At 29.5% G+C, this 12,212-nt stretch overlaps 1 protein-coding gene and 1 long non-coding RNA gene across 2 annotated transcripts; one reads left to right on the top strand and one right to left on the bottom strand.

Annotated features, from left to right (window-relative positions):
* The first annotated feature begins 122 nt into the window (after window positions 1–122).
* Window positions 123–2,894, top strand: LOC106477640 (transmembrane protein 14C-like). Its single transcript, XM_013938184.2, has 4 exons — window positions 123–369; window positions 1,133–1,234; window positions 1,665–1,752; window positions 2,721–2,894. Exons 1-4 carry the CDS (start codon window positions 294–296, stop codon window positions 2,776–2,778), a joined length of 324 nt encoding a protein of 107 aa, XP_013793638.1. The 5' UTR covers window positions 123–293; the 3' UTR covers window positions 2,779–2,894.
* A 2,576-nt stretch (window positions 2,895–5,470) lies between these two features.
* Window positions 5,471–11,836, bottom strand: LOC106477639. Its single transcript, XR_001292009.2, has 2 exons — window positions 11,711–11,836; window positions 5,471–8,150 (listed from the first exon to the last, which is right to left on the bottom strand). It is a non-coding gene; the product is annotated as an uncharacterized LOC106477639 (long non-coding RNA).
* Between the last annotated feature and the right edge of the window lie 376 nt (window positions 11,837–12,212).

The raw sequence follows: 12,212 nt of genomic DNA, 5'->3' as shown, positions 1-12,212 counted from the left end.
AGAAGGCGTGAGAATAGTCACGTGATCTCGCTGACGCAACAGTATATATATATATTTAATCAAGTATCAAAAATAAATTATTGCTTTCCTAGGTGGTAGAGGGGGTATATTACATAAAAACACATATTCATCACAACCTTTGATCATAACATCAGCGACCGAATGTGTTACGTGTTGGATATATATGCTGTTAAGATTAATTAGTAAAGACAGAAGTAGAGGATATTTTATTGTTTTCATACAACAGCTTTAACTTCAGTTGTAAAGTTTCTGTTTGTTTTCCTGCTAAGATAATGGGTGTAGACTATGTATCACTTGGTTATGCTGCCGCTGTTGCAGTGGGTGGAATAATTGGTTACGTCAAAGCAGGTGGGAGCTAAAGTAATCATAAGACTATCTTAATATCTAAAATAAGCTTAAGGGACACTGTTGTTGGTGTTTGGTAATTTCAAGCATTTTTCGCCAACTAAGGTGTACAAAAACAATGATGAACTATTATGGGATACACAAGCTTTGTTTTATTTTTAAACGTAAATTGATATTAAGTACATTCAGGTTTTGGATTTAAAAAAATTAATACCAACGTTAAGTTGAAAGACATTTCCCAGAATTGATTGTTACATGTTCAATAATTAATCACCAGAGTTTGGGATAAAATTGACACTTTAAAGCTAAGATTATTAGTTTTTCCCCAATAGACTCTAGAGCACACATAACCTTTAAAGAGTGTGATATTAAATACATATGAATTTGGAATCTTGTACAAGCACAAAGTTTAACAGTTTCAAGTTTCAGATAAGTTATAAAACATTATAATGTGCCTTTTTTTGTGTATCTAGAAATAAACATGACAATGTGAGAGTTGTTTATGTATAAATGTAAGACAGAAAGTTATCTGGTCAGGTTTTTTGAGGATTTATTTAGAAAGCCTAGAAATATTTCTAGCCACTTTGTGCATAGTGTATTTGCCTGATAGACACTGTTGCTTTAGTTTAGAACTTGAGTATATTTTCCACCAGGTTTTTTCCTTCTTTGCTTTTATAACTGTGTGGACCTTGTTATATTTGATTAATTTACTGCAGTTGTTTTTATCTTTTTATAATTATATATATATTAAATGTTTTTTTTACAGGAAGTGTCCCTTCTTTAGCTGCAGGCTTAGCTTTTGGTGGATTGATGGGATATGGAGCTTATCAAACCTCGCAAGACCCCAATAATTATCTTCTTTCTGTTGGTAAGCTAATGATTTCAAATTCTAATATGGAGATGTTTCTTTATTCATCATGCACGACAGATATGTGGTGTATTAGAGATTTAGCTGTATATACAACTACATTGCATAAAATTACCCTTACTTATATGTACCCCAAGTTTATATTAAAAATAAGGTCATATTTTATGATAAAAGCACAATCACAAAATAAATAAATACATGCTACATAATGTTTAATTTTTTATTACAAGTTTGAAATAAACCTAAATTATTTTAGTTATTTGAAAAAGAAAGGTCTTTAAAAAAAGGCTGTCTTTTACATTGCAATTAGAAAGTGAGAATTATGTTTTAATAATGATGAAAAATTGAAATGTTTCCTTAGATGTTGATACATTTTTTCTCTTACCGTCCTTTAGTGTTGCTTACATACTAGTTAATTTTCTCTTTTTAGTAACATCAGGTGTATTGGGAGGTGTGATGGGTGCTAGATATTATAGATCTGGAAAGTTCATGCCAGCAGGATTAATTACTCTGCTCAGGTAATTTAAAATTTAATTCTGTGTAATATATTTTTTGTACATTCAAATTACAGGAAAATCAACGGGGAAAATTTCACACATGGAATTGTTCACTTTCATATTACATTTTTTTTCCAATTACTTTTGCAGTGTCTGTAAAATTGATTTTATTAGTGTATTTTGTAACTTTTTCACATTTTTTCTCAAGGATTTTTAAGAGTATAATAATCATTTTATAATTTGTTTTAGTTCTACTGTGATAAAAAGACTTACCTAGGCACCACAAACAATATCTGTTTGTTGGATATAACCTTGGATTTTAGAAACAAATTTGCTTATAGTAATGTTGTATACTATGCTTTTTAAGGGGTTTGCATTATTTTTATTCAGAGAGAGTTTGACATAATGTGCTGTGTGTGGCTTAATGACCACAATTGTTCTTAAAAGTTTAGGAAACTATCTGAGCAGTATAAAACACGAGTTAAGCTAAGTTGATGATGATTAATTATTGACTTAGCTAGTTATTATCTGTTAGCCCAGTTTTGTGAATAATGAGTTTGTTTTCAATAAAGAAAAAGTACTGTATATTCGAGAGAAGGTAGCAGGTGAGTAAAATTGTTGTATCAGCATCTCCTGTAAACTGAGAACTATAAGCAAATATTAGTTAAGCTAACTTGTAGAACTTTTAATAATAATTAAAAAAAGCTTTCATTTTATCATTATGTGAACCTAAACTTTGCATTAATGTTTTTATCTAATAATCCAAAAGAACCTGCCCAACAGTATTTAACTTTAAATACAACCAAGTTATCCAATTTTAATTAAGTTTGTACACTTGTTGAAACATCAATAATATCCTTTTATTTGTATTTGGAAAAAGTTTATTAATTGAGTAATAGGTTTTTGTTATTGTTGTAGTTGACGTTAATCAATTATATTGTTTTTTTATAATCAATTTCTATTAAATATTGATGCCTTGTTTCTTTCAGCTTGGCCATGGTATTACGGTTTACTGCTAGAGCACTAAATAGTGGGTATCGACGGTAGATTAGTTTTGAACTGGTGTCAAGGACGTACCCTTTACTGATTCATGGGGTTATTTTCATTTACCTGTACATTTCTGGTATTTGACAAATATTAAAACAAATTGTTTTATGTGCATATGATCTGTACAAGTTTAGTTCTTTTAAACTAATGATCTTTATTGAACTTTAAAATACTTGCATAGGTCCATTCAAGTACTTTTACTTACATATTTTAGTATATATTCCAAAGATGGGTTATTATAAAGAAAGTTTATTAGAAAAATTAATAATATTAATGGTACATATATATATGTATTTATCATTTTTCTATTTATTTTCTTGAATATTTTTTTAAAGTCTTTATTTTTCATATACATTTAGGGTAGCAAAATGTTTATTTTTATTCAGCCTTCCTTGTAGCATTTCGAAAATATTTGAAGACAATTTTTGGTGTCAAGCCAAATTAAATTGCATAATATTGTAATAATTTCTTGGATCAGGTTAAGTAATAGTAGTTATTAACATTATGTGTTCAGGATACTAAAATGTGAGTAAATGTATACACATTTACACCCAATGACTTAAATTTAGAATTTACAAGAAGAGGGTGCATTCATGGTTGAAAATAAGAGCTCTACTGAAAGTTCATAACTAAACACAGATTAATTACACTTTATAAGAATCATGCTTCATATCCATTGGATTTACTTTGTTCAGCGTGATGGCCACGATTACACACAATTGCCTAACACCACAATTTATAACAAGTTAATCAAAGGATGGCAAAATTATTCTCAAGACTAAATCTTGACATAATTTCCACATTCTTGGAACATTGTGACATGTGGACATTTGTCTTTAAAGAGCACACCAAATGCATAAAAGGCAATTGAAGCTGCATCAGAGAATAGGCAAGCATTTGATTTATTTGTATTGATATGATTCCAGTATTTTTTTCATTTTCCTTCCTCTAAAAAACAGCCACCAATTTCAAGGTGTGACTGGAAGTTTGTGAGCCTTCATTTACTTGAAATTCTTGTTTATTATGATGTTAACAATACCAGATAATATGCCTATTTTCATGACATTGGATGTTTTGGATCTGAGGGTACTCATTTATAAATAGTTTTTTGTTGGGGAAGGAATTGCTCTAAATTGGGTTGGGCTATAGTTTGTAAGTCCATCGCTGTCCTAAATGCTTTGCAGATATTTCTACTTCCACAAAGAACATTGATGGCTTTTTTCTTCAAAATGGTTTGTCCATTTGCTCTACATCATTTAACAATCTCACTGTATGAATACTTCTCTTAAAGCCTTTTTATGCTCCTCCAATTATAAGCCTATCCTTGATGGCAATGCATATTGAATTATCAAGAATCTTCTAAGAACCAAAAGATGTTGCCTGTAGTGACACAGCTCACATCTGCAGCAACATTCCATTGTATTAGCATACACAAATTGTTCAAATGAAATTTGATTAACTCCCTGTAAGATTGACTAAGTAATCAAAAGATGTTAATAAACTGAAATAAGTTTCATCCTTTGCATGTTAGGAGAAATCTATCTTTGTTTACATATTATATCCAAAAACATAAATTATAATTTCTAAAAACTGTTTTTGGAATAAGATTATGATTTCAAAAAAAAAGAAAATGAAAAAAAACGAGTTCTCAAGAATGATTTTTTTAAGGTTTACTTTTTCTTGTCATGGAAAAAAATGGCACATAATGTCAACAAGTTGGTGGCTGTACAATACAAGAATGTGAATCAACTAGCCTGAGAAGTGAATTACATCACAATTTACCACTTAATGTTATAAATTCATGAGGTTATTCTACTATAAAGACTTGCTATGACTAATCTACATGATGGAACCACCAAAACTTTTGATCATAATCACACAATGGTCATGTGATTTAAGTACCATGGAAAATGTGTTGTAATAATTTTGGAAAGAATACATTTATATTATGTAGAGATTTACTTTCCCTACATATATAATACAAACATCAGACATACATATCTATAGGGCTTTTTGAATTAATGAGAAAATATAGCAGAAAAAAGGGTAAATGGGAAAAAAATTTTCCCTATAAATATTATTTAAGATTCAGAATTTTTGAACTGATTAGTATTATCTACTTACTGCAAAGTACAGCATAAAGAAACAAACCCATAATTTAAAAATGGAGATTCACTTAATTCTGAAGAAACAAGAGAACAAGCATGTTTATCAAACATATTTTCTTTAAAATGGTTTAGTTTCTTACTTTTCAGGATTTAATTTTTTTACAATATTTTATACACTTGATTTACTTGTCTTGTAAAACAATTTAAGATTTTAACTGATATTTTGTTAAAGTGAATATGACACATAAAAGACCATACTTACAGAAATCAAGATTACTAAAAATTACCAACATATTTATTAACAACTGATTAGCTAGAAAAGTGTATATTATTTTTAAGCAGTGGTCCCACCAGTTTTAAAGTGGCCATAATCCTTTGTCAATGGTATGTGCATGTAAATCTTCTTGAAGATATCCCATTATTAATCCATGCTATTGTCATATCTAAAATGACTGTTATGAGTCATTTTAGAATTTCTTGAACCTCTGCTGAAGACAAATCTGTCGAATATCAATACCACAGTAGGGTAGTCTACAGATGTGTTTCTATAGTATTCTTCACAGGGATCTGTTTTTCAGACTGCATGCCCATTGGTATCATTATATTTTATTAGTTCCTGTAATACTACAAGGATATCATACAAACATGTGTAGAGGTATACAGCTTTAATTCAGTAACATTACATTTTCTCTATAGTACAAAGTTTCTCTATGCACAGTCAGCTACTGATAAAGGTAGACAAAACATACAAAGAGAAAATATAACACTCTGTTTTACCAAAATAAGACTTAGGTTGTGTACAAACTTTCAAAAACGTGCAACATTCAGTATCTTCTTTAATTACGAGCCTCATCCTATATACTAGTATAAAAATGTACATTTATCAGTTTTAGTATGGCAGAATGATTAGCAGCAATGTAATTTCAATAATGAAAATGTTAAGTTGCTTGATGATAACTCGCAAAATGCAATTAAAATATACTTTTCTTATAAAGTTGTGTTTTTGAGACCCTATTGTCATGCTAAGAAAACAGCTTCTAAAAATTATGTATGGTTTACTCACAGTTAATCAGAAGAAAACAAACTTGGTATGTAGCTAAAGCTGACTACCTGGCTTATCATTTATATACTAATGTGCAATTTGTGGACATTACATTTTAATTACCGTTTATTTTCATTCTGATAAGTTAAAGCATTAAGATTATGCAAAATACAATTTAATAAATATTTTACGGGAGCAGTACTTTCATATCTGCATAGAGTGGCAACACAAGCAGCTTTAAGACACAGAGCTCAAAAGGCAAATCTTAGTCCCACTTCTAGTAAAGCTTTTCACAACATCAGTGATAGATTTACTCAAAGATCACATGGTTTGTTTTTAGTTAATTCAACAGCAAATATGAATTACTGTACTACCTTTATCTACTACTTCATTAGGTGGGTAGTTCACATTAGAGGAGTAGTATTTAATATAGTACTCATGTGCTTTGTTTTCAGAGACAAACACAAATGGCTATTAAGTAGTATTTATAGTTTCTATCTCACAACCACTATTCTTACCCTTGCATATAATTCTGGGTGATAAGAAGACTTCAGGTTACAGAAAGAATGCAAACTGTTTTCTTAGCCTTACAGAAACAATTTTTGGAGGCGTATAAACTACCCATAAAATGTAACATTACAAGCAATAGGATTGTTAAATTCTAAATGTTTGGTCCACACATTTATTGGATGTGAAAATAGGTATGGGTATTTTGTTAACCCCCCAAGTTACAGCCAGATACCTTCTATTGATCTTTAAATGTTGAAATTTTTGCTTGTATTACAAGTTGGTAATGGGGAGGTATACTGTTTAATGTTATATAAATATGACAACAAGTACACCTTCAAAATAAATTTCAAGAAGAAATTTGTATATGTAACCAAATTATTTTTTCTCTCTAAATAATTAGCAGTTTTCACACTTTTTTACTCTTACATTATAGCTGTTAAAAAGCTTTAAAGCAAACATAAGTTTTCCCCTTAAGCATTAATACAGGAGAATATGTTGTTTCATTATCCAACTGTATTTCTTGGCTCAAAAGACTTTCCTCTTTGATTTTATTCTGCCTGCAATGGAAATTTCAAATGTACTGGTCTTTCTAAATTTTTTGTTTCAATTGTAATAAGAAATAATTTCCACTTAGATGTAGACCTCAATCTCTTAAAGATTTCAAAAATAAAACCATGAGGTGAATCCAGAAACCATGCTTTAACAATTCAAAGATATTAATGGTGTTAATGTTTTTTACCCATGCGATTCAAGTAAAAAAAGAATAAACTTCACATCTGATGATAGTACACAATTTTATAATAAACTACTTGCATCCCAATATTTCAGATCTTTAATATTACATAAGACAAACAAAATATATTATTTTTATATTTTATTATTTCATTTAAGAGCAGAAACTTAACAGTTTACTGTTTAACCTTTACGGAAATAACGTATTAATTATCGTTCACCAACACATCCCAAAGAACTAACAACTTACTTTCAACTGTGAATATGTATTAAGGTATAAGTTAAAATACTTTTTAATTAATAGTGTAAGCCATTTAAAAGTTAGTGACCATTTAATTAATCAACTAAAGAATAATTTCTTTTATTATAATACTCAAAATGTGATTTATTCTGTTATATACAACTGTTTTTAAATTAAACACTGACAGAGCAATTACGAACAAGTTGTAATATTGTGTTCTTCAACCATCATATACACCAAATATCCCTTTTCTATAAGAAATGAAACAAACAAGGTTTCTTACACATTTTAAACAGAAGGTATTTAACTCCACCTCATAAACCACATTATCTATTTTCTTATCAAAAACTTTCATGCAAAGAAATGACTGAAGAGGCTAAAACTACCAACACCAGCATCTCTATGGAATATATGGATGCAATTTATCAGCAATCTTTGGGCAGATCAGGAATTTCTGTTAAAAACACAGTACACATTAAATCCTAACAAAATATTTCTAAATTTCAAAGACAACAGTTTTGGTAGTTAATAATCATCTTCACATAAGTATTGAACTTATGAGAAGAAGAAAAAAATGGGATCACTTTATTAACTGTAGAAGTCACCAATGTCCACTTGCTGACCACACACCTTCAGCCCAGTAGCGACTACAAGTGAGGTTCTAGAGGTCGTCAGTCTTTCCAGCTCTACTTTATTCTTTTCCATAGTTGGTTATGGTACAGGTGGGAAATTCCAAGACCTGGAAAACCAGGTTGGCAAAGCTTGGTAACAGACAACAAAAACCAGTACTTATAGAAAAATTATAACTTTGCAGCCACAACTAGGTCTCATCCAGGTCTTAATTTTTTTTTTATTTAGTCTTTATAAAGTATTTAGATAATTGAAGCCACACAGTTTTAACAGAAAATGCACATTATTCCAGTTCACTTTGTGAAAGTATAATTCAGAGAAACATTCCAAGGGTAGAGTTTTGATTATATGTTCATATTATTTTTAACAATAAAGCCTTGTTGACACAAAAAAAACAACAGAAAATCTTAATTTAAAAAAATGTTGGAAGTTACCCATTCAATATTTCAGTGACTATTTGTGTCTGCAGGATTTGCTACCGAGCATTAAGAAAAGTTCCACTTTATCACAAGTACCTGGTTTAAGTTATCTGCAAAATATTTAAGTTAAATATATCTTACCTATTTAGAACATCTTTGTATTGATCAGTTTAAAAAATGATTTAATATACCTTAGCTTATTATAATATCCAAATATTGGGTTAAAAGATAAACATTTCATCACAGTGGCTGTAACATGTATAAAATTACATATCCAAGTAATGATAAAGCTAAAGAATTTACTAATTATAAAAAAATTATGTTTCTTGATTAATAAACCTCGAAATCATTAAAAGCATAGTATCTCATAACCAGTGATATTGTACCCATTTAATGTTTAAGAATTAAGAATGTCCTATAATCAGAAAATGGCTAAAAATTTGTAACTATAATTGAATAAATACTAACCTCCTGCCAGTATGTATGTCGAAAGTTTTCATTGTTTAATTAAAATACCTGGATTTGGGTGGGTCATGACAATTTTTTTTTTACAGAGGTACATTCAAAATTTAATCGAACAATGTTATTATCATTGTATATCAATAAACTTAGCTTCAATAATGCAGCGTATAATTCAAGATTTAATACTGTATATGTTTTAATTCTGTATCATTTAGTATTTCTTTGTTCCAAATTGCAAATTTTAGATTTTATTTCTACAGCTATATGAACTTCAAAGTTTAGCACCAACTACACACTTTTAATACATTCATGATGTTAGAAAAACATGTAGGTTCAAGAAGTCTTGATAGAAATGAATAAAAATGCTATAACCCGAGCACTTTTAAAAGGTGGACCTTTCCTGTTCAGAGGCAAACTTGTAGTACAGGTATTGTTAAACCATAATATAAACTTATAGCTACTGAACTTTTGGCTGTACTGATATATAATCAAAAAAGTCAAACCCACATGTTAAGCTTCTCCTATCTCATCATTTCTTTCAAAAAATTTCAATAATTCTAACATTTGCTATTAGACTATTCATAACTAACTGAAAGAGAAGATTCTACTCTACAAAATTAATTATGAAGCTAGTCTGTTCAAGTGGAAGGCTTGGAAATATTTAGTGTCAGTTTCATTATTTGCCTTTGTGGTGCTTCGTTCAACCAGCTAATATAATTTTTACTACTTGTAGCCTAATTAGAAAGTCAGTAAAATTATAATAGTCTTAGGACATTTTATTCTTTGTGCATGATAAGATATTGTGTTCCAACTCGCATATTAAAAAAAAATTTTTTTATCAACAATATCATTACAAAAACATATGCCTAAGAGAAAGGACATGAAACCAGATACAAGTAACTAAAATGTAAAAATTACAAAATTATTAGGTTAGATATGGAAACATTAAATAAAAAAAATTCTCACAATACTCTACAATAATGTGCACATTACGATCATGCACATAATGTGCACATTATGTGCGTGATCGTAAGACAATCGTGGTGTGCTTGTAATTTTATTGTTTGTTCACATAAAGTTGTCCAATTGTGATAAACTGCTTTCTGCATAAGCTGAGTATGTCCAAGTTTATCTTTAAAGAAATAAAACTAAATGAGCCCAGATCTGAAAATCTACTAATTTTACTGTAAGAATAAATAATGTAATTGTCTGTTACAATATGCAGTCACTCAAGAAAGAAAAAAAAGGGTAATTTAGATTCAGAAAGCTCTACTGGTTATATAAATAAAATATGAAAACTGCAAGATGAAAAAAACGTATTTTTATTCATAGCATGAAAATCACCTTGCACTCGGACTACTTACTCAGAGTACAAGTCAGAAAGACTGTAAATTCTCAGACAAATCTTTAGAAAAAAATAATTAATTAAAGACCCTGAACTTTTATGTACTGCAGACTTGTAATGTTTACCAAAAGTTTACCAAATTTTGTGAAGATACACTCAGTACCTTCAGTTATAACATGTATAGTTTCAAGGCTACAAGATATATTAAAATGACTGAGCCCACATTCTCTGGTTCTCAAAGGTAACTAACAAGTCCTGAAAAATTATCAAGCTCACTACTGCTAGCATTTTCGAAAATTTTGTGTATGATGTTAATTAGGGCTAACATTCTAATATGTTTTCACTTTCTAGCATTACTTAGATGAATGGTATAATATATTATTTATGTATGCAGCTGGGTTTGATCTTATAACACCAATTAGAAACACACAGACAGATGTATAGGATGTTTTTTTTGTTTTTTTTAATGTAGTTAAGGAATGGTGTTGCAATTTCTAGCTTTATAATAATGGAACAGTGATAAGGCATTTAAGAAACAATTAATTTTGCTGTATAAATTACCATTTGCTATTCCTGCAAATGTCACATATAAAATGAACTAATGAACAAATACAACCATTTTATAATTATTGCAAAGTTTTAGTAGTTATCTGATACACTTTTTCCACCTATAGTTAGCTATACCACCTAATGATTCACTTGTGTGTGTGTGTGTGTGTGTGTGTGTTTATAATAACTTGATAGTTTTCAATGACAAGTTCTTTCAAAAACTATTTATCATATATCAGGTATGCATAATGTTGGACTGGTATGAGTAAATACTAAATATATTTTGGTATGTACAAAAGATAACGTATCTATTTAACACAACGTATGAACTACAAGCTCCTGAATATTTATATAAGTAAATTAATATGTAGAATTATACACAGAATTTCAGTATGTTAAAATACTTTTAATTGTGAGCTTTCAGCCCTCTTACCAGAGCCTTCATTAGGAAACAATGAAGGCTCCAGCAAGAAGACCAAAAGCTCACAAATAAAAGTATTTTAATGTACAGAAAATCTGTGTAAAATTCTACACACAATCATCTATACATTACTTTGATACTGAGATATGTAAAAAACAACAACATATATACGAACTGTTGTCTATGTTAAATACTTTCACTTTAATTGCCAGCTTTCATCCCTTCTACTGGAGCCTTCATCAGGCATTACTTTAAGAAATATTAAGTGAGGTCAACATGCTTTTATACAAAACTGAAGTACATATGACCACAAGCCTGAAAAAGACTATGCTTTGATTTAAGTGAGATTTGCAGATTTTAGCCATGTATATTTGCTTGAGTATTTACTTCTGAACCATAGATTTGATACTTTTTAACTGTCCAACTGGGTTTATAGTTTAAATTTTCCCTTACTCTAAACTTCAAGTCCTTACATGTAAACTGTTACCTAACAACATTTTCCTCCACTTCTGCTATCTGTAGAGGCAATTCGCACTTTATCCGAAACTTCTGTCTGGTCTTTTCCAGCCAGTTGCTGTAAAAGGAAACATAAGTATCACATTCTCCTAGTAAAACTTTAAATGTTATTAGATAAAAAGATGCCTTCAATTTTGTTGTACAAATGCAAGACATTTCCTCTGCTGTACCTCTTCCAATATATTACTCATAAAATAAATAAGTTAAAGTATAAAAACCCTCAATCTAATGCAATGATTATGAAATACATCAATAACTGTGAAATATGACCTACAAGTCAACGATAATTTTTTATAAAAATGCTCTTTAACATAACTGTTGTCATATGACAGCATAGTGACATTACTGTTTAATTCCCTGGTGAAAATAAAGTGCAAGACAAGTCATAAAATGGGTACAAATAAACCAAATATGAAATTTGAACAATTTCATGCAAATAATTGCATTGGTGTGTCAATA

The sequence above is a fragment of the Limulus polyphemus genome, unplaced genomic scaffold, assembly GCF_000517525.1.
Source record: "Limulus polyphemus unplaced genomic scaffold, Limulus_polyphemus-2.1.2 Scaffold76787, whole genome shotgun sequence".
Taxonomy (NCBI): domain Eukaryota; kingdom Metazoa; phylum Arthropoda; class Merostomata; order Xiphosura; family Limulidae; genus Limulus; species Limulus polyphemus.
This window is presented reverse-complemented; position numbering and strand designations above follow the sequence as displayed.

Bases quoted from the DNA above. Each gene is read 5' to 3' on its own strand.
- LOC106477640 (XM_013938184.2), top strand. From the start codon at position 294: ATGGGTGTAGACTATGTATCACTTGGTTATGCTGCCGCTGTTGCAGTG. The intron at 370-1,132 runs GTGGGAGCTAAA...TTTTTTTTACAG, and splicing joins AATTGGTTACGTCAAAGCAG to GAAGTGTCCCTTCTTTAGCT. The intron at 1,235-1,664 runs GTAAGCTAATGA...TTCTCTTTTTAG, and splicing joins TAATTATCTTCTTTCTGTTG to TAACATCAGGTGTATTGGGA.